Source organism: Amblyraja radiata, chromosome 1, assembly GCF_010909765.2.
Source record: "Amblyraja radiata isolate CabotCenter1 chromosome 1, sAmbRad1.1.pri, whole genome shotgun sequence".
Lineage (NCBI taxonomy): Eukaryota > Metazoa > Chordata > Chondrichthyes > Rajiformes > Rajidae > Amblyraja > Amblyraja radiata.
Window position 1 is genome coordinate 11,540,804 of NC_045956.1, and position 23,754 is coordinate 11,564,557.

Here is a 23,754-nt window from a genome sequence, read left to right on the forward strand (position 1 = left end):
TTGTAATGCAGAGAAGGGAAATCCTGCACAGGTTTCTCTGTGTGCAAGGCATCTTCAGAACTATAAATTAAATTTATATTTCTGACCTACCCTCTTTTTAATGTTACATAATAACATTTCTATAATTAAAAAAGAGTATTACACATATTAAGAGTATTTACATGTAAATCATATGTCGCAGACTGATTTCCTTTGTATATGATATTTCTAAATGTTGTTATGAGCTCTCCACAGCACATTGTTAACAGGTATTGAGCAAACAATGTTATTTTAAGGGAGGAAACTGGAGCTGTTAGAGGGGGCACAGAGGTGTGGCTGCGCAATTCTAATTCCTCACATAATAAGTTTCCAATTTCCACTGATTTGTCGGGGATAAGAAAACAAAAGCATCTCCTTGCAGATCCTGTTTCACATCTATGATTTTTTCCCCCCATTTGGAAGTGATTGCTACTGATCTGATTCATTGCAGAATAATTTACTGGAGAAGAGGGATAAGTATTGTGGATTATTTCAAAGATGACATTAATTTCATCAGGTGTATTTCTCCTATTCTATTAATTTTGTGCAGGAAAAGACAATCTCTGAATTTGACGCTGAAAGTACTTCCGACTGGAAATTATTTTGTGTAGCAAAATAATCTTTCTGTACCATTGAAAGGCATTTAATCATGTGCTTATTCTTCTGTTCTCATGGGAGCTGAAATTGACATGCTTATTTTTTTACATGCCAGAACACATGCAGTAGTATTAATCACATCAGGAATCATAATGTTAGTGTGGGCTGTGGCAACGTAACATAAGAAGGGCGCTTGGATGTTTAAGAAAGAACTGCAGATGCTGGAAAAACCGAATGTAGACAAAAATGCTGGAGAAACTCAGCGGGTGAGGCAGCATCTATGGAGCGAAGGAATAGGTGACGTTTCGGGTCGAGACCCTTCTGCAGACTGATGTGGGATTGGGGGGGGGGGGGTAGGAAGGAGAAATGAAGAGGCGGAGACAGTGGGCTGTGGGAGAGCTGGGAAGGGGAGGGGAAGGAGGGAGAAAGCAAGGACTACCTGAAATTGAAGAAGTCAATGTTCATACCGCTGGGGTGTAAACTGCCCAAGCGAAATATGAGGTGCTGCTCCTCCAATTTGCGGTGGGACTCACTCTGGCCATGGAGGAGGCCCAGGACAGAAAGGTCGGATTCGGAATGGGAGGGGGAGTTGAAGTGCTGAGCCACCGGGAGATCAGGTTGGCTAATGCGAACTGTGCGGAGATGTTGGGCGAAGCGATCGCCAAGCCTGTGCTTGGTCTCTTATCCGTTGCTCTTGGTGTCAATTGCTCTACATCAGTGAGACCAAGTGCAGGCTTGGCGATCGCTTCGGCGACATTGAGCTTGACGTTGCCTGTCTTCTCCTGCTGTAGGTGCTGTCGTAGGTTATGGTAGGTTGTCGCCAGGATGACGGCAGGCGACGTTGGTTGTCACCGGGTGATGACCTTGGTGATTTCCATTGGCGACAACCTACGTTATCCTACGTCAACCGGCGACAGTACCGGCGTCAAGAGAAGTATTCCGTTGTCTTTATTTGTTACTGACAGGGTCGTAGCTTGTCGCGGGTGGAGGTAGGTTGACCGGTTGTCGTAGGCTGTTGCCTGTGTGGTCAAAGGTTTTCGTAGGTGTCGTCGTTGTTGTCGTAGGTGGACGTCTCAAGTCGCGAGGAATTGTGTCGCCGGTTTACGTAGCTTGACGTTAACTCGGTAGTAGCGTGTCGTAGACATTGTCGTAGGGTGGGTCCATTTCAGTGTCCCACTACGACTGTGACTGTCGCCAGCAGTCGCCTAAAAAAATCGCCACAGTGGGACAGGCCCTTTACTCTCGCTCAAAACAGCCCTGTGACCCCCCACTACTGTGAGCTCAACCCACAGATTATCTAGATTGGTCCACTTGTAGAGGAATGATCTTCTGTATGCGCTATTTCAAACCTCACATTCAGCCTCGTGCAAAGTTTCAACGTAATATTGGAATGGGTACGCGCACAAAATACATGCACTAATACATTGTGCACATTGGCTTAATACATCTTTTGAGGTAAAAAAAATATATTTCTGTATGTTTATGATTAACGTGAAAACATTTCGGCAACAGTGGCGACAATTTTTGCTGGTTGTCGTAGGTGTCATGAGTGAATTTCATTAAAACTAGTCCATGGCAGTCGCCTAAAGAGTCACCTAAGTGGGACAGGCCCATTTGTCTTCACTGCTAAAGGCATAAGTGAGAGGGTGTAAAGAAAAACTGTTGTGGAGAACTGCACATTGTTAACAGAGAGAGTCTCTGGAAATGTCATTGTTCATTTTCATGACAAGTAAATCAATGGGCTGTGTCCCCTGCATTGGATTTCCCTTCCTTTATTTTCTCGAGGCATTAAAATTTGAAATTTCTCTGAGAAGAACTTCTTCAGCAATCGGATTGGCATGTCTTCTCTTTCTACCCCTTTCAAGGTACGAGCAGCCTTCTTTTCCCTTTTGTAATGGCTTTTCTTTACCACACTAATTATTTTGCTTTTGCACTGAACAATTTCAACTTGAATAGTTTGTTAAATGTGAAATTATAAGTTTTTGTCAAGATCAAAATGGGTTAAAACCGTTAATAAAGAAGCAATGTGGCAAAAATTAAAATGACCTCAGTAGTCAATGATTTGATGCATGGAGATGAAGGATACACAGACAATGGGAATCTAAAGAACTCCCTGATGTTGAAAGAGTTAAATCTCCAGGTGTATACTGATGAAGTGCCTCACTCTGCGTTAGAAATGAAATATTATCAACTCTCATCTTGGTAAGCTCTCTTGCTTAAATAAATTGGTTTCTTCTAAATTGCTTCTTCATTCTAAATCAGAATTTTGATCAGCATCACACGATGACTCCAACGGCTCAACGCCTTTCTTTTGTTCATTTTCCAAAACGGTTTCATGAAATGTAATCATCGCATGCTTGACGATACTTAATGACCCAAAACAGAACAGAATTAGATGATGATGGAAGAGACCAGTGTCACTAGGGAGAAGGGCAAGGGAAGAGGCTGTTAATGACAACTTCTAACACCAATGAATGATGAGACATTTCTTGCTGGGCACACAGCTACTTTTGAAAGACAGGGTAGCAGTTTTGTCGGTGGTAGAATAAATAGTTCACCAGCATTATTCCCCACAATTTCTGGACTCGAAAATGCCAATAGCGAGTGCGGTAAAACCAGAAGTACAATTTGAAGGAAAGTCACTGAAAGTCATGTTCAGCCACCTTCATAGCCAGGAGTGAAAGACAATTCTTAGAGGACCAGGAACGTAAAAATAAATAAATGCACAAGGCAAACCTGACAGCCCCTTAAGAACAGTGGAACACATTGAGTTCATGTTCACAACTACCAAATTGCACTCAATTCAGGTGACCCCTTTTAGAAACCACACATGCTGCATCTGCTAATCTTATTTTTGTTTTTATATATTAAGGCACTGCAGAGAATGTCAGCAAGTGTCAATCTTTTTATTAGCAGGTAGATAGGTTCCCTTTTACCTTGTGAGCTCTCAAGCTGCCGGGGCTGGTCGGTGAAGAGCTGGATGATTTAATGGATTTGGGTGTTGATAGTTGGCTGCTTGGGGTTCCATTCACTGTGTGTTTAAAAATAAAATGTAAATAATATGAAAATTTGAACACCACAAGGCACCAGAACATAATCTGCATGATGAAAAGCCAATATATTTTTGAAATGTGGCAGAATTCATATAACTAAATAATGCAACAAAGCAAGAGCTATTTCTTTACTCAAGGAAGTAGAATATATTTACACTTGTCTAAACATTTTATACCGAATAACAACAAAGATTTATTTGAAATTTTGCATTCTATATTTAATGCTTTTTATTTTGATCAAATAAAGGGTGAAATTGATCTTCAAAGTGGCATAAATAGGTTAGTTGGAGCTGAATGCCTATTTTACATTGGATCCAATTATCTTTTACACTCTGCCTATAGAAACATCAGGCTTGTTATAATCAAGCTATTGATTTGGACTAGAAGCCTATCGTGAACTGCTGGAAAAGACTACTGACCTCCTGGAACAAATTATTTGTGAATCATTTAATTTACATTAGACAAGGGCCTCTATCTGTCCATATGCTATGAAGTTGTCATTATTGTCACATTTACTTCTCCCATTTCCTCACTGTAACTTCTCTAATTAGTGCAGTCTATAGGTTATAGGCACTAACTATAGTAGTGCACTGGGGAAGCAAGATCAAGGCACATATTTTGCCTTGCCTTGCTGGACTGATTCCTAATCTCTGGTTGCTGACAACCAAGCATAATTTCACACACCGACAATTCCAATGAAGCCTTTTACCTGCTGAAACTGCTCGTCAACAATTGAGATGTTCTCTCCGAAGTGATCCATTGAAACTAATGGACAGAAACATGTGGGGGATAGGTGCCCAAATTCCCATTATGCAATCTTGGCAGGTCCAGTATTCTGTTTAGGCGGTGGGTTTTATAAGATTATTTGGATTTCAGTACTGTGCCTGCCAAATTAATTGTGGGCTTTCTGCCTGTACACTCCATGACATTCATGCACCCAGAGGTCTTAATGTTTGTCCCTGAGCAAAGTCAATATACACCACATATTGTACCATTTCACCCAGTACAAATACACCACTGCAACATCAGAACCAGATCCTACATGCACCTGTGAAATGAATTTATGTCACTGTACTTCAGTAACGTGCCTCTCATTTATGTGCTTTAAAACGTAAAAAGATGAGATGATAGTTAGAAGATAGCAGTTTATACATCAAGATGAGACTACAGTGTAAATAAGTTGTAGTTTAAAATCGAACATCAAATAAAAAAAACAAACAAAAAGTTGGTAATAAGCATAGAAGACATAAAAATATATTTTCCTTATGAAATACAAATAGAAGAAACATGTTATTAAAAAAAACCACATTTGCTGTGCGATCAGAGATTGCTACCACACAGTCTCTTACACTCTCTTCATATTTAATGGATGGCTTACTACAGACTCTAATAAAGGTAGACAAACATACACCATAAATGCGAGGGTTTTAGGGAGCACTGAGGAACAGTACACCATAGATCCTAATAGGCGATGACACAGAGATAAAATGGTGAAGAAGGCATATGGGGTGAAGCTGGCCTTCTTCAGTCAGGGGTATGAAGGGCATGTACAAATTTATAAAATATCTTGAGAATTGCATGCAGTTCTGGTCACCACACTGTGAGGAAGGTGCGAATACATTAGAGGGGGGAGGGCGAGGGGGGGGGGGGGGGGGGGGGGGGGCAGAGGAGATTAACCGAGATGTTAAACAAAAGACAATGTGCTGGAGGAACACAGCAGGTCGGGCAGTATTTGTACAGAAAATAGACAGGCAAAGTTTCGGGTCATGACCTTTATTCAAACCGATCAGTCTGGAGAAGAGTCCCCAAATACGAGTTCCTCCAGCACTTTGTGGTTTGCTCAAGATTCCAGCATCTGCAGTTTCTTGGGTCTTCATTTACCAGGATGTTGACTGGGAGGGAGTGTTTTGGGTAAGAGATGCTGGATTTATTTTCCCTTGAGCAAAGGGATCTGAGAGGTGACCAGACAGACGTGTTACAAGGTTCTGAGCAGCATGAATAGGGTGGGAAGTTAGGTTTCAGAGGGTTAGAGGGGATCTAAAGAAAAATAACAATTCACTCAGATGGTAGTTGCAATCTGAATGCCTTTCCTGAGAGGATGGTGGGGGCAGATACTTTCACAAGATATGAAAAGTATCTGGATGATTGCTCGATTCAGCATTGGCATAGAAAGCTACGTATGAAGCGCACGTAAATGGGACCAGTGTGGCGGCACCTGGCGGTAGGCCACGGGCAGAGCGAACCCTCGGCTCTGGAGGGAGGAGTTAGGTGTCTCGGTGTGGGAAGCGCAGATGACGGGGTTGACCCTTAGGGATATTTAAGGTCGGGCAATGCCCGTGCCCATTTGAGGAGTAGCGGGGCAGCACTGTAATAGAATAAATACGTCTCGTTCACTCAACTTGTGTTCCGACTGATTTTTGGCTGGATTCCCGCAAGTCTCCGCTATAACAGTACAGATGGGTACTTGATGGTTGGTATGAACATGTTGGGCTAAAGGACCTGCGGCTGTGCTCCTATGAATCTCTGACTCACTGCGCACCTCATTCTACAGACTGAAGAAGTATCAGATAATCTAATGCCGTAGGGCACATACAGAAACCAGATAGTTAACACGAATGGACAGAAGAATTAACAACATAGGGCTGTGACACAATTATGTCATCAATATTTCTATGAAATAAAATCAGATTTAATTTTCGGAGCTCAAGGAGTCATTAGCTTGACACTAATTCATGGAGAAAAGTAGGAGATTCAGGGCTGACTTTGCAAATCCTGACTGTTTCAATTAGTAAAATTCTAACAGGTGCCAACATTGGAACCACTAGTTCAAAACTATTATCATGCCCCCAGCACCATCTGAGCTGCAGGACTTTGATGGCATCTCTTAGCACCCCCTCAAAAGCACCCACAGCATGAGACAGGTTGGGCCTAAAGTGGTCTAAAAGGACGATCCAAAGTCACAGTTTTGGTTTTGCCTTGGGCCTCAGTCTCAGCTTCTGGTGCAGAGCCATTAACTGAGGTGGTGATTAGTGTCCCGCCACAATTCCCCCACATTTGGTGCACCGTCAGAATGTGTTGGAATTTCTTGACATTCTTCTTTTCCTTTTCCATTTTCTATCTGGTCCCTTCTACCAAGAATCTGTGCCACCCAGCATGAGGACTGGCATTGGGCAGGCTGATGACAAGAGGGAAAGGCAGGAATTAAAAGTATGGAATATAAATAATACTTATTTCATTCAGCTGAAAAAAATTTGAAGATTGGGGCTACACCTACGATGAAACGGCAAGCTTAATTATCAAGACACAAAATAGGGCAAGTCATGGAAGGTCACAGACTCAGTGCAGACACAGGGGTTAGTATCGATGAGCAAAAAGGTTGGGATGGATATGGTACACTGTTAGAACTTTACTAATTGAAACAGTCAGGATTTGCATTTCTATTGCTGTATAACTCTCTGACTATGACTGGATTTAATGTTTTATGATCATTTTTTATAAAAACCTTACATTTTCTTTGATGGATACAGATTCCAATCTAATAAAACAAGTTTTCCAATGGCCAGAAAGGTAGTGCTGTGATAATTTAGTCTTCGAATGTTGTAATCTTCTGTGACTCCTGATTTAACAGGGCATCTTTCATTGATCTGTGCACTGGACACATTCTTGACAAATCAGCATTTTTTTTTTCTAGCTACATGAAAAGCCACTGACAAGTCCAGAACCAGGGGCCACAGTCTTGGAATTAAAGGGGAGGTCATTTAAGACTGAGGTGAGAAAAAACTTTTTCACCCAGAGAGTTGTGAATTTATGGAATTCCCTGCCACAGAGGGCAGTGGAGGCCAAGTCACTGGATGGATTCAAGAGAGAGTTAGATAGAGCTCTAGGGGCTAGTGGAGTCAAGGGATATGGGGAGAAGGCAGGCACGGGTTATTGATAGGGGACGATCAGCCATGATCACAATGAATGGCGGTGCTGGCTCGAAGTGCCGAATGGCCTCCTCCTGCACCTATTTTCTATGTTTCTATGTTTCTAAGACACTTCTCTGACAGCAACTTTCAGACATCCACGTTGATGTGCAAAAGCTAGCTAGACCCACTACAATTTGCCTATTACCACAGTAGATCAACAGGGGATGCGATCTCGCAGGCTCTCCACTCTGCACTGGGCCACTTGGACAATAAGAAGACTTGTCAGACAGTATCTCAAGGTGTTCATCGAATACAGCTCAGCGAACAACTCCATCATAATCCCCAAAATGGGAAGCTATGATGAGCCGGAGAAGAAAAGAAGTAGAAGAGCACTCTGACAAAATGTTAGTTGATGTATGGGGACACTGGAGACTAGGAAGGTCGCTGTAATCACATGAAGAAGTTCCTTGAGTGCTCAGAACTGTTCACACACCCTGACTTTGAACCAAGTACTGAATGACTCCAATTCTTGCGAGAGACCTGCAAAGTTGCAGTTATGGGTGAACGAGATTCAGAATGTGAGCTCCTTAAAAAGCTGGCATTGATGGGCTTCAGACAAATTGATATTGTTGATATGGATACAATATACATTTCTAATCTGAACAGACAATTTTTATTTAGTTCTGGTCACCCGATTGCAGGATGTGGAGGCTTAGGAGGGGCTACAGAAGAGGTTCATCAGGCTTTCAGGATGCGCTGTGAAGACTCCCGGGATGTGCCGTGCGGAGGCAGAAGGCTCCCACAATGCACCACGGAGCCGAACGACCTGGCGGGCCGAGAGCACCCCTGTGGGCGCGCCGCCGAGAACAAAGAGGGGACTCATCACCGAGACCAAACACATGCGGTGGCAGGACTGGTTCGCCGCTGCGAGAAGATAAGACTATTATAACCATATAACAATTACAGCACGGAAACAGGCCATCTCGGCCCTTCTAGTCCGTGCCGAACACTTATTCTCCCCTAGTCCCATCTACCTGCACTCAGACCATAACCCTCCATTCCTTTCCCGTCCATATACCTATCCAATTTATTTTTAAATGATAAAATCGAACCTGCCTCCACGACTTCCACTGGAAGCTCATTCCACACAGCTACCACTCTCTGAGTAAAGAAGTTCCCCCTCATGTTACCCCTAAACTTCTGTCCCTTAATTCTCAAGTCATGTCCTCTTGTTTGAATCTTCCCTACTCTCAATGGGAAAAGCTTATCCACGTCAACTCTGTCTATCCCTCTCATCATTTTAAAGACCTCTATCAAGTCCCCCCTTAACCTTCTGCGCTCAAATGAATAAAGACCTAACTTGATTAACCTAAAGAACTTTCGAAATTTTATCAGCCCCAGAAATGCGATGACACTTTCTGTACTGCCTAGGTGGAGTCTGCTGTGTGATTCTACAGGATTGTATGCAAAAATAAATAATTTCACTATACCAAGGTACGTGACAATAAAGTATCATTGACTCATTGCATCATTGTTATCAAACTCAGAGAGACTTCCGATGTCTCTGGCAAACATGCGTACAGGAAGTGGGTCCTGCTGCAGCTTATGATTGACCAGGTTGGTGTCACTTTGTAGCATTTGTGATGCTGGAAACATTGTGGACACACCGTTAGTAAGCTGGGAACATCTCGATCAATGGCAGCATATAGAGAAAGGTGATGGGTGACCACTGAGCAGAGTAGTTGGAGTAGGCAGGTCATCCTACTCTGTTGGTTGCTGTTGGAATGGGATTCTATTTCAGCAACAGCCAACAGGGATTCATTTGTTAGACAAACCAAAATTTAAATCTGGATTACTTACAGTGCCATGCTCTACTCAATATAGGAATAGGATGATAAATCAGATGTAGCTAAAGCTTAGCTACAGGATATGTAGGAGGGAGGGATTTGGACTTTGGTATCATTGGGGATATTTTTGGTTTAAGTGGGACATGTGCAAGCAGCAGGATGGATTGAACCTGAACTATAGTGCTTGCAATAATGTTTGGTCTTACCAATGTACAGGACGCCACGTTGAGAGATGAGGAGGAAACCTGCAGTCCGTCTGCAACAGCCATCCTGATCTCCCGGCTGCACGTCGGTTCATCTCTTCTTCCCATTCCCCCACCCACTTCCCAGCCCTCAGCCTTTTCCACTCCTGGGGTGTGACACAAACTCAAAAACGATACCTTCTATTCCACTTCCAACCCATTGGCATGAACATTGAATTTTCCAATTTCTGGTAACTCACACTCCTAGTTTTCTGTATCTCTCCTTCTGATTCCCCTACCCCCATCGCCCAGTTCTATTCCCCAACCCACCGAGAGACATCTACCTATCACTCATACAAAACACCTTCTTGTTCTTTTCTCCCCGCCCCCATTTGTTCTGACTGCCCATTATCTCTCTTATATCTGGTATCCCTTGTCGTCCTCCTTACTTATTAGAATCTGCCATTTGCAGTCTCATATATTTCTACTAATGACCTTCCAGCAGTTGGCCCTCCACCTACATCCATCCCTTCCTTGACCTGGTTCCACCTACTCCTTTTATTTCTCTCTCCTTATTTGCTTCATCACCCATCATTTTCCAACTCCACCCCTTCTCCCTCCTCCCACTACCCCCCCCCCCCAACATGGCTTTGTCTGCCCACCATCTTCCTCCTTATTCGATTCCACCAATTGCCCGCTTGTCCCTGTCTCACCTCTCACTCTCCCCCCCCTTTACTGCCCATCTCCCCTCTACACTCTCCATCCTGATGCAGCGTTGGCCCGAAACACTGACCATCCCTTACCTTCCACAGATGCTGCCTGACCAGTCAGCCAGGTTGGGTCAAGTGGGGGGGGGGGGGGGGGGGAGTTTACCCCCCGCCACGGGTACCATGTAATCCCGTGCTACCTGCTCCATGGACGGATAGTCGGCGACTAAACCGTCTCCCCCACCTGGTTTGCCAGGTGAGGAGGGGGCTGTGGACCCCCAGCAGGACCAAAAACAAGACCAGTCAAAGGGCGGATGAGCTTCTAGTGAGCCAACGGCCATCCATACTTCAGTAGAAGTTGCGATCACTGTCGTACATAGCATGGTAAAGAATGATGATAAAGCACACACACCAAAATCCTATACTTCCAGCGGTGGAAATCCGCAGGAACTGGAGGACAGAGATGTGTGGTGCGTCCGTCACCGTTCCCGTTGGAAACCAGCACCACTGCGTCGCTAATGTTTTCAACTATGATGATGATGTTGATGCCTGACCAGCAGTTTGTTTTTTGCTTCAGATTCCAGCATCTGCGGTCTCTTGCATCTCAAGGCCAGTAAGTCCAATGTCAGTGGTAGGAAAATTACTGGAAAAAAATCTGAGGGGCCGGGACTTGAGGGCCTAAGCTGTCAATGCTCAAGGGCCTGCGCTACAGGAAGAGGTTGAGCAAGTTAGGACTTTATTCTTTGAAATGCAGGAGGGTGAGGAGTGATTTATAGAGGTATAAGATCACGAGAGGAATAAATAGGGTAATTGCACAATCTTTTACACAAAGTAAGAACCAGAGGTCATAGGTTTAAGGTGAGGGGGAAAGATTTAACAGGACCCAAGGGGCAACTTCTTTTACACAAAGGTTGGTGGGTATAAAGATTGAGCTGCCAGAGGAGGTAGTCGACCCAGGTACTATCATATCTGGTGTATAACTATAACATTTAAGAAACATTTGGGTAGATACATAGAAAGGATAAGTTTAGAGGGATATGGGTCAGATGCAGGCAGGTGCGACTGGTGTAGATGGGGCATGTTAGTATGTGTGGACCAGTTGGGCCAACGCTGATGTAGATGAATGAAGGTTGGCATGGACTTGGTGGGTCGAAGGGCCCATTTTCATGCTGTATCTCTAAACCAAGTGAAATTATTTGAATAACAATGTAGTTAACGTTGTTAGTGAATTTTCAGATGGCAGGAAAATTGAGGAAGGAGATCCAAGATTTACAACATGATCTAGATCAGTTGGGAAGATGGACCAATGAATGGCCAATGGAATTAAACTTTGCACTTTTGTTGCAAAGGACATGGTGAGGGAGGAGAGGTGTAAGCGGTACTTTAGAGGCGGATTTTTCATTCAAAGGCTAGTGTGTCTCTGGAATGAGTTCAGTCATCCTCCTCAGTTGGAATAACTAATGGAATCAATTTATTGATTCCATTAGTTTTTTCATTACTCAGAGTTAGTCCATAGGGTCTATTTTGTTGACTATTATTCAGTTATCCTTTTCTCTCTTAGACCATACTGTAGTTGTCAATAGTTTAAATAAGAATGTGATTTGGTGCAGCCACAAATTAGTGATGGATGACTGAAGTAGCCTGTGAGATATACACACGTCTGCTGCTTCTGGACTTGAGAAGACGAAGAAAGCAACACCATGGGGTTGTCCTTGATGGTTCTCTTTCTCTTACTGCATTTAGCAACAGCTGATTAATTTCCTTCTGCTGGAAGCCTTTCGGTAGCCAGTTAATTATTACTGCCCTACCTGTAACAAGCATTTAAACTTAGCTTTAATCACTGGATGAGTTCCCCTTCTGTTCTCATAGACTATTACATGATGTACCTGCGGGCACCAAAGAGAAGGGGAAAGTCTGGGTGAAACTAAAGCAAATTGTCATGTGGATCTCCACCTGCACGTGTGGCACTGTAGCAGCCACAAACATTCCTAACTGTGGGGCCTCATTTTCCCATTAAAATATGAATCAAGTAAAAATGTAATTTTATACAAAGGATTAAAATAGACATGTATGAAATGGTGTTGATAAGGCTATATTTGTGTCTGGTCAGCAATATTCATTGGATAATAGTGACTTACACCAACTATCAATATATAATGCATTATAACCAAAAGGTTTGCTTACATTAAAAAAAATCAACTAATTCACCCAATGTCTCTGCATCTGACTTGGATACTTTATCAATTCATCCACGCAAAGTTCAAAATTCAAATTGGAATGAAATGATGAAAATTGTACATCATTATTGCTGATTACAAAGCACAAGCTGTCTCTAAAAATATAGCCAATTGCTGGTCTATAAGGATAATATATAACCCTCTCATTGAGCTGGTGAGGAAACAGCAATTCTGCTACACCAAGAACCTGCTGCACACGTAAAATATGGTTTATGGGCTTGTCTGTAACCCTTTTGGGAACCAGTCTGGATTTAAATCTGGATTACTTACAGTGCCATGCTCTACTCAATATAGGAATAGGATGATAAATCAGATGTAGCTAAAGCTTAGCTACAGGATATGTAGGAGGGAGGGATTTGGACTTTGGTATCATTGGGGATATTTTTGGTTTAAGTGGGACATGTGCAAGCAGCAGGATGGATTGAACCTGAACTATAGTGCTTGCAATAATGTTTGGTCTTACCAATGTACAGGACGCCACGTTGAGAGATGAGGAGGAAACCTGCAGTCCGTCTGCAACAGCCATCCTGATCTCCCGGCTGCACGTCGGTTCATCTCTTCTTCCCATTCCCCCACCCACTTCCCAGCCCTCAGCCTTTTCCACTCCTGGGGTGTGACACAAACTCAAAAACGATACCTTCTATTCCACTTCCAACCCATTGGCATGAACATTGAATTTTCCAATTTCTGGTAACTCACACTCCTAGTTTTCTGTATCTCTCCTTCTGATTCCCCTACCCCCATCGCCCAGTTCTATTCCCCAACCCACCGAGAGACATCTACCTATCACTCATACAAAACACCTTCTTGTTCTTTTCTCCCCGCCCCCATTTGTTCTGACTGCCCATTATCTCTCTTATATCTGGTATCCCTTGTCGTCCTCCTTACTTATTAGAATCTGCCATTTGCAGTCTCATATATTTCTACTAATGACCTTCCAGCAGTTGGCCCTCCACCTACATCCATCCCTTCCTTGACCTGGTTCCACCTACTCCTTTTATTTCTCTCTCCTTATTTGCTTCATCACCCATCATTTTCCAACTCCACCCCTTCTCCCTCCTCCCACTACCCCCCCCCCCCAACATGGCTTTGTCTGCCCACCATCTTCCTCCTTATTCGATTCCACCAATTGCCCGCTTGTCCCTGTCTCACCTCTCACTCTCCCCTCGCTTTACTGCCCATCTCCCCTCTACACTCTCCATCCTGATGCAGCGTTGGCCCGAAACACTGACCATCCCTTACCTTCCACAGATGCTGCCTGACCAGTCAGCCAGGTTGGGTCAAGTGGGGGGGGGGGGGGGGGAGTTGTCCCCCCGCCACGGGTACCATGTAATCCCGTGCTACCTGCTCCATGGACGGATAGTCGGCGACTAAACCGTCTCCCCCATCTGGTTTGCCAGGTGAGGAGGGGGCTGTGGACCCCCAGCAGGACCAAAAACAAGACCAGTCAAAGGGCGGATGAGCTTCTAGTGAGCCAACGGCCATCCATACTTCAGTAGAAGTTGCGATCACTGTCGTACATAGCATGGTAAAGAATGATGATAAAGCACACACACCAAAATCCTATACTTCCAGCGGTGGAAATCCGCAGGAACTGGAGGACAGAGATGTGTGGTGCGTCCGTCACCGTTCCCGTTGGAAACCAGCACCACTGCGTCGCTAATGTTTTCAACTATGATGATGATGTTGATGCCTGACCAGCAGTTTGTTTTTTGCTTCAGATTCCAGCATCTGCGGTCTCTTGCATCTCAAGGCCAGTAAGTCCAATGTCAGTGGTAGGAAAATTACTGGAAAAAAATCTGAGGGGCCGGGACTTGAGGGCCTAAGCTGTCAATGCTCAAGGGCCTGCGCTACAGGAAGAGGTTGAGCAAGTTAGGACTTTATTCTTTGAAATGCAGGAGGGTGAGGAGTGATTTATAGAGGTATAAGATCACGAGAGGAATAAATAGGGTAATTGCACAATCTTTTACACAAAGTAAGAACCAGAGGTCATAGGTTTAAGGTGAGGGGGAAAGATTTAACAGGACCCAAGGGGCAACTTCTTTTACACAAAGGTTGGTGGGTATAAAGATTGAGCTGCCAGAGGAGGTAGTCGACCCAGGTACTATCATATCTGGTGTATAACTATAACATTTAAGAAACATTTGGGTAGATACATAGAAAGGATAAGTTTAGAGGGATATGGGTCAGATGCAGGCAGGTGCGACTGGTGTAGATGGGGCATGTTAGTATGTGTGGACCAGTTGGGCCAACGCTGATGTAGATGAATGAAGGTTGGCATGGACTTGGTGGGTCGAAGGGCCCATTTTCATGCTGTATCTCTAAACCAAGTGAAATTATTTGAATAACAATGTAGTTAACGTTGTTAGTGAATTTTCAGATGGCAGGAAAATTGAGGAAGGAGATCCAAGATTTACAACATGATCTAGATCAGTTGGGAAGATGGACCAATGAATGGCCAATGGAATTAAACTTTGCACTTTTGTTGCAAAGGACATGGTGAGGGAGGAGAGGTGTAAGCGGTACTTTAGAGGCGGATTTTTCATTCAAAGGCTAGTGTGTCTCTGGAATGAGCTGCCAGATGAAGTTATAGAAGGGGATACTATTGCAACTTTTAAAATACATTTGGATTATGGATAGTAAGGGTTTACAGATATGGGTCAAATGCAGGTGGATGCGACTAACCCAGTATACCAACATGGTTGGCATACACAATGTGAGCCAAGGGCCTGTTTATACACTGTGTAGCTCTCTGACTCCAGTAAGATGTTGGACAACATCCTGAATGGAAGACTGGTTCAAAAAGGTAGAGCTCATGGGAACCAGGGAACAATGGCAAATTGGATACAAAATTAGCTTTTTATTAAATTGTTTTTTTTTTAAAAAGGATGATGGTGACGGTGGAAGATTGTTTTTCTGATTGGACGCCTGTGACCAGTGGTATCCTAAAGGGTTCAATCCTGGGCAACTTACTCTTTGTTATATCTATTAACACTTTAGATATGCAAGTAGGAGTGAGGATTATTAAGTTTATAGATGGCATAGAAATTGGTGATATTCCTGATTGTGAAGAAGGGTATTCTTAGGCTACGGAATAATATTGGTTAGCTATTAAATTAGACAGGACAATGGGAGATTGAACTTAATCCAAGTAAGCATGAGGTGATGTTTGAAGGTGTCTAATAATGGTAGAATATAAGGATTTCAGGAGAGGAATATTCTCCACCTTCCTGGATGAGTGCAGCTTCAACAACACTCAAGAGTCAATATTATACAGGGCAGAGCAGCCCACTTCAGCTCATCCACATCCAATTAGTCCAGCTCTGACACATAGGAATGGCAGTTTGTATCATCTAAAAGAATGTAGTGCAGCAATTCAACAAGACTCCTTGGAGAACAATTTTGAAACGCACAACCTCTGCTGGTTAGATAGAGCAGGGCAACAAGAACGAGGGAATACCATCAGTTGGAAGTTGCCCCCACTATTGCTGTTCCCTCACCATTGCTGAGTCGAATGCCTAGTATTATGTCCCTGGCAGTGTTGTAGGTACACCCACATGTCAAGGACTGTAGCAGTTCAAGAAGGCAGCTCACCACCATCATCTCAATGCATCAAAGTCAATTTAGAATGGGAAATTAGAGATGGGCAATTAAATGCCTGCTCAGCCTGCAAAGCCCACATCCCTTGACTGGAGTTAGAAACCCTAAATGGGAGAGCTCTAGGGAATACTGAAGAACAAAGACATCATGGTGTAAATATACAAAGATCCCTTGGGATGGCAGCACAGTCAGTTTAGGTGGTGAAGATGGCAAATGGGATTTTACCTTCATTATCTTGGGCACAGTGTATCAGTGTTGGGAAGTCTTGGTACAAATGTATAAAGCATTGTTGATGCCACTACTCATAACTCTTGTTTCTGTCTTTGCTGCTGTTGAATCCTTTGTTGAGTGTTTCTAGCATTTCTTCTTCACTTCAGATTTCAGCATCTGAAGATTTTTTTTTTTTGCAGTATCTAATTGATAAACCTGTAACCCTGAAATGACATTTATATATTTGATATGTCAGCACCTAAAGGGCCTGTCCCACCAGCATGCGATTGCATGCGTCTAGCGCGGCCAAACGTGGTGGCTTGAGGCGTACGGCCTCGCGGGGCCACTTCCAACCGCGGAGCCGTCTGGAGTTGTGCGGGGCTGGTCCCGACATCATACTCACCAATCAGCTGGGCAGGAGGCGGGCCGACTGAATTTGGACGTCACACGTGGTCGGGCGGTGACATCGTCACGCAACGGTGAAGTCATCGTGCAACGCCACGCGCTAGGCGTACGCCATCAAGATGCTGCTTACAGCGTCGAGACGCTGCGTACGACGTCGAGACGCTACGTACGCCCGTCGAGGCACTGCGTACGGCCTTAATGCGGCGACAGGCCGTTTTTGGACAGTGTTAGTTTTTCGGAGCCCCGCGCGATGTCGGGACCAGCTCCGCACAATTCCATACGGCTCCGGCGATCGAAGTGGGCCGGCCCCGCGAAGCCGTACGGCTCAAGCGACCACGTTAGGTCGCGCTCGCCGCATGCAGTCGCATGCTGGTGGGACAGGCCCTTAAGTATATGATTAATGATTTAAATTTTCACACCACACATTTGACAGCTCTGACCATTGGCCAATGTTAACCAGTGCAAATTAGCAAAAGTTCAAATCCTTTTTTTAAGTAAGTGAATCTTATGATATGTTATCAAAGACTTTTATAAATGTGACAGCTCTTGGCAATAATGCTCTACTGTGCTTTAATAAATGTGATATTTTGGCAAAATGCCCCACTGAGCTTCCAAAACAGATTTTGCATCAATGAGTCATCACTGTCTTAAAGTATGTGTGATGTTAATCAATCAAAACCTACTCCACTTGAGTCAATTGGTTGTCACTGCTTCAAATATGTTCCCACACTTCCCCTCCTATGCTATCAATTTGGAGAGACAAGACAAGACACGAGACATTTATTGTCACATGCACCAATTGGTACAGTGAACTCTGTGGTCATCATACAGCTATACGAATAAAAAAAACACAGAACACGATAGTCTTTAACACAAACATCCCCACACAGTGGAATCAAAGATTCCCACTGTGAGGGAAGGCACCAAAGTTCAGTCATCCTCCTCAGTTGGAATAACTAATGGAATCAATTTATTGATTCCATTAGTTTTTTCATTACTCAGAGTTAGTCCATAGGGTCTATTTTGTTGACTATTATTCAGTTATCCTTTTCTCTCTTAGACCATACTGTAGTTGTCAATAGTTGAAATAAGAATGTGATTTGGTGCAGCCACAAATTAGTGATGGATGACTGAAGTAGCCTGTGAGATATGCACACGTTTGCTGCTTCTGGACTTGAGAAGATGAAGAAAGCAACACCATGGGGTTGTCCTTGATGGTTCTCTTTCTCTTACTGCATTTAGCAACAGCTGATTAATTTCCTTCTGCTGGAAGCCTTTCGGTAGCCAGTTAATTATTACTGCCCTACCTGTAACAAGCATTTAAACTTAGCTTTAATCACTGGATGAGTTCCCCTTCTGTTCTCATAGACTATTACATGATGTACCTGCGGGCACCAAAGAGAAGGGGAAAGTCTGGGTGAAACTAAAGCAAATTGTCATGTGGATCTCCACCTGCACGTGCGGCACTGTAGCAGCCACAAACATTCCTAACTGTGGGGCCTCATTTTCCCATTAAAATATGAATCAAGTAAAAATGAAAAATAGACATGTATGAAATGGTGTTGATAAGGCTATATTTGTGTCTGGTCAGCAATATTCATTGGATAATAGTGACTTACACCAACTATCAATATATAATGCATTATAACCAAAAGGTTTGCTTACATTAAAAAAAATCAACTAATTCACCCAATGTCTCTGCATCTGACTTGGATAATTTATCAATTCATCCACGCAAAGTTCAAAATTCAAATTGGAATGAAATGATGAAAATTGTACATCATTATTGCTGATTACAAAGCACAAGCTGTCTCTAAAAATATAGCCAATTGCTGGTCTATAAGGATAATATATAACCCTCTCATTGAGCTGGTGAGGTAACAGCAATTCTGCTACACCAAGAACCTGCTGCACACATAAAATATGGTTTATGGGCTTGTCTATAACCCTTTTGGGAACCAGTCTGTGTTAATAGGGGTACAATGCTTAACATACAAAGTCAGAGCAGAGAAATCGAGTGGATGCAAATCACAGTATGCCAACTTTCTGTTGAGCAAGTTCATCCAATTTATATTCTAATAGAAATTCCTTTTCATGCTTCAATATAAATATATGTCCTCCCTTAATTACATCTTCCCTTTGAATATTGTTTGTGTATTTTCCTTCAGGATATAACAACTTGGGCTATGCACACCCTCATCAAATTTGTCAGTAGCAATGAACATTAGCTAATATAATGTGTGTTCTTTCCAACATTGCACCGTCTACTCCCTAATTTCCCACATAATTGAAACCTAAGGGCTGATTCAGTCGTTCAGTGATTCAACATCCTGCAGAGCTGCAACACTGACAAAGACTCAGTTGCAGAAAATCACAGGTCATGTCTCACAAATCAAAAACCACAGGATTTATGCCGATCAAAATGGCAAATTGGATACAGGGTTGGCTTGTTAATAGAAGGATGATGGAGGTTGTGGAAGGTTGTTTTTGTGATTAGAAGCCTGCGACCATTGACATCCTACAGGGCTCAGTCCTGGGCTCCTTACTCTTTGTTAAACCCATTAACAATTTGGATATGAAAATAGGAGTAAGGATTATTAAATTTGCAGATGGCTTAGTAATTTGTGATTTACTGAACGGTGAAGTGGGTATTCTTAGGCTACCGAATAATATTGGGTCAGCTGGTAAATTAGACAGGCCAATGTGATATGGAATTTAATCCAAGAACAAGGTGATGCATATTGAGGGTGTCTAATAATGATACGATATAAGGATTTCAGGATTGTGATGGAATACTCGGCACTTTCCTGGATGCAGCTTCAACAACACTCAAGATGCTGAATACTACACAGGGCACAGCAGCCCGCTTGATGGACAGCTAATCCACATCCAATCACTCAGTCCAGCTCTGCCACATGGGAATGGCAGTTTGTAACATCTAAATGAATGCAGTGTAGCAATTCAACAAGATTCCTTAGAGAGCACTTTCCAAACCCATAACCTCTACCAGTTAGAAGGACGGGGGCAACAAAAACATGGGAATGCCACCAACCCTCATTATTGCTGTTCCTCCACCATCACTGGGTCAAAACCCTAGTATTCCCTCCCTTGCAACGTTGTGAGTACACTCACACGTCAAGGAGTTCAAGAAGGCAGCTCACCACCATCATCTCATGGCATCAAGGACAATTAGGGATGTGTAATTAGGTGCTGGGTCATTTGCTGATTTTTGTTTATTATTTTGTTTCTAGCATCTGAAGATTTCAGCATCTGAAGATTGTATTTCGCAGTATCTAATTGTTAAGTCTGCAACCCAAATATGACATTTATGCGTTTGGTATAAATCAGCACCTAAGGATATGATTCATGATCGAGATTTTCTCACCACACATTTGACAGCTCTGACCTTTGGCCAATTTTGACCCCTGCAAATTAGCAAAAGCTCAAATCTTTTTTTGATCAGTCATGATATGTTATTAAAGGCTTTAATAAATGTGATATTTTGGCAAAATGCCCCACTGAGCTCCCAAAACAGATTTTGCATAAATGAGTCATCACTATCTTAAAGTATGTTGATCAATCAAAACCTACGATACTTGACCTACTTGTCACTGCTTCAGATATGTTCCCACACTTCCTCTCCTATAGTATCAATTTATTGATTCCATTCACTTTCCCATTACTCAGAGTTAGTCCCTTGGGTCTATTTTGTTGCCTATTATTCAGCTATCCCTTTCTTTCTTAGACCATTCTATAGTTGCCAATAGTTTAAATAAGAATGTGATTTGGTGCAGCTGCAAGTTAGTAATAGCTGCAGTAGTGTGTGAAATATGCACAGGTCTGCTGTCTTCAAACTTGGCTTCAATCACTGGATTTTTTCTTTTAGTTTAGTTTAGTTTAGTTTAGAGATACAGTACAGTGAGATACTGTACACACATGACTGTGTGGCTAGGTTCAGCTCCAACTCATTAATTAAGTTTGCTGATGACACTGTGGTGGTAGGCCTGATCTCAGACAACGATGAGAAGGCCTACCGGGAGGAGGTGGCTGATCTAGCACTCTGGTGCCAGGATAACAGCCTCCTCTTGAACATCAAAAAAATGAAGGCGCTGATCGTGGACTTTAGGAAGGCACATCATTCGAGGACGTACACTCCATTGAGGATAAATGGGGATCCTGTGGATAGGGTGAACTGTTTTAAATATCTGGGAGTCCACATCTCCGAGGATATGACATGGGCATCACACGCCTCAGCACTCGTGAGTAAGGCAAGGCAGCGCCTTTACCACCTCAGGCAATTGAGGAAATTCAGAGTGTCTCCGAGGATCCTCCAGTGCTTCTACGCAGCGGCGGTGGAAAGCATCTTGTCCGGGAACATTACCATCTGGTTTGGGAATTGCTCTGCCAAGGACAAGAAGGCTCTGCAGAGAGTAGTGCGTTCGGCCGAACGCACTATGGGAACTTCACTTGCCCCCCTGCAGGAACTATACATCAGGAGGTGCAACTCCAGAGCCAACAATATCATGAGAGACCCCTTCCACCCCTGCAACGGACTGTTCCAGCTGCTACGGTCAGGCAAACGCCTCCGTTGCCATGCGGTGAGAACAGAGAGGTTGAGAAGGAGTTTCTTCCCAGAGGCCATTCGGACTGTAAACGCCTATCTCACCAGGGACTAACTCTACTGAACGTTTTTCCTTCCATTATTTATTATGTAAAGGTATATGTGTGTTATGATTGTGTTTATAGTTTGTTTGGTTGTTTGTCTTTTTGCACAAAAGACCGCGAGCGTTGCCACTTTCATTTCACTGCACATCTCGTATGTGTATGTGACAAATAAACTTGACGACTTGACTTGACTTGGAAACAGGCCCTGCTGCACAATGAGTCCGCACCGACCAGCGATCCCGCACATTAACATTATCCTACACACAAGGGACAATTTACATTTATACCAAGTCAATTAACCTATGAACCTGTAGATTTTTGGAGTGTGGGAGGAAACCGAAAATATCAGAGAAAACCCATGCAGGGCACGGGGAGATGGTACAAACTCCGTACAGTCAGCACCCCTGGACAGGATTGAACCTGGGTCTCTGGCGCTGTAAGGCAGCAACTCTACTGTGGCGCCACCATGCTGCCCCTTAGACTATTTCTCACAGACTTTTTAATGATGTAACTACGGGCACCAGGGAGAGGCGCATAAGGAGCAGACAGCTATACATTGTGTCTCAGCTATTTACTTCAATGGAATTTAAAACACCTGTAAGTTTGTTATGGTCTTTTTACACAACTGCCGAAATATAATTTAACTCCAAAAATATTTCAAGTATTACAAGTTTACACATAAAGAACAGATCTAGTAACATTTCTGTTTTTTTGTTAATTATACCAATATAAGGATAAAACCAGTAAAGTCTAGGTGGTTGTACCACCTACCACAATACTGTGTGAGAGAGACTCATGCCAACATAGAAGCTTTGAGTTAGCTGGTAGGAAAGTGAAGTTCAAGCCCATTGTGGAAATTATTTCTGTTCAGATAAAGGTGGATCAAATTAACCGTGAGATGGGATTGTATGAAAAGTGGGGCTCACCTGGGGATTTGACCGGAGAATATGCAGTGTAGTAACCTCCTCTTTTAACTGTACTCATTCAATTAACACACAAGCAGAAGGAGAAAACATTAAGGAGAGATGTTACCACACATCATAAATAGAACACAGCATCAAATCCAAAACTCAAAGGTTAAAGAAAGAAAAGAACAGATACAATAATGTACAACATTTATTGAGAAACAAAGAGCAATATAAGAAGATGGAGACATAGATCACAAATATACAGACAGTGCATTGTCTACACATTTGCAGACTAGTGAAGATCAATATTCTCTCATAGTCAAGGCATTTGGAGAAATATCTGAAGAACACAGAATAAATAATAAGTGAAAAGGAAGCTTGGTATGTTGCTGAAAAATTCTGAGGGGATGAACATAAAACTACAATTGCTCTATTACAAGAATAAATTCAAACCTGTGCTCTTTCTGTGAATCGGTATTAAGGAATATGTTTGTTGTTGTTTTCTAACTAAAAATGTTGGCAGGATAATATTGACTTTGGTGATCAGAAATATTAAATCGGCTGCCTATGATACATCACAGCTGACATTCTTTTGAACCAAAATAACGAATTCTTGAGATATATAAGCCTCAAATTCAATATCTGTCATTTTATAGCATAGCCCAAAACCAAAATTACCCCAAACTCTGAATAAGATCTTATTTTCTGGGAAAATAAACTGGCTGTGCATTTGAGAAACGTGAGACAAAGTAAAGTCTAAAGTATCGCAATAATGTAAACCTTTAATCTTTTACAAGTCTTAATAAATATTAAAAACAACAAATTCTCTAATGTTTGGTTCACTGTTGAGTCAGTAGGTGTATGCGATATATTGCAATATCCTGAAGCCTTTCATGGGAAGAGGTAACGCGTGGGGGGATAAGGGTCATATAAACGTCACGCAGAATAAAGCTTAAACACATTGGCAACAACAGCTTTTTTTTTGCACATTCAGGCATATTATTTGACCACCAACGTTGTCACACACACAGCTTCCGCAAAGGTTTGGTAAAGGTAGTCCTTTGTAATGCCTTTTATGCTGCTACTATTTTACTGTAATTAAAAAAAAGGCTGTACCTGATGCTGGAGACCTGCTTCTACGAGACAACCCAGGGCTTTTGGATCCAGAATGGCGTGAGGTGCTACCAGAACGGGAGTAGGATGATTTCATCACACGACACTCTGAAAGACAAGGAACTCAGTTATTCCATCTTCAGTATTTTCAACGTTACTTACAATGAATATTTGCTACATTAGAATGTTGTTGCATATTTGTCATGTCTTTGTGAGTGTGGTGTCATTAATGTGGACAAATAATCTGAATCCAGCAGCAAAGGAATCTGCAATAACTGCACATGAGAAAGAATAATTACTGTTA

The 23,754-nt window shown here is 42.8% G+C and overlaps 1 protein-coding gene across 6 annotated transcripts in view; it reads right to left on the minus strand.

Annotated features, from left to right (window-relative positions):
• The window catches only part of dclk2 (doublecortin like kinase 2), a 309,866-nt gene that overhangs the window by 92,958 nt on the left and 193,154 nt on the right, over positions 1 to 23,754 (minus strand). For 4 of the 6 annotated variants that reach the window (XM_033017731.1, XM_033017725.1, XM_033017708.1 and 1 more), the window contains exons 4-6: positions 23,454 to 23,558; positions 22,356 to 22,403; positions 3,552 to 3,646 (exon numbers count right to left, since the gene is read on the minus strand). In XM_033017731.1, coding sequence (XP_032873622.1) covers positions 3,552 to 3,646; positions 22,356 to 22,403; positions 23,454 to 23,558 — 248 coding nt within the window. The remainder of the gene's footprint in view (positions 1 to 3,551; positions 3,647 to 22,355; positions 22,404 to 23,453; positions 23,559 to 23,754) is intronic. The other 2 variants (XM_033017740.1, XM_033017716.1) reach the window with 1 other exon arrangement.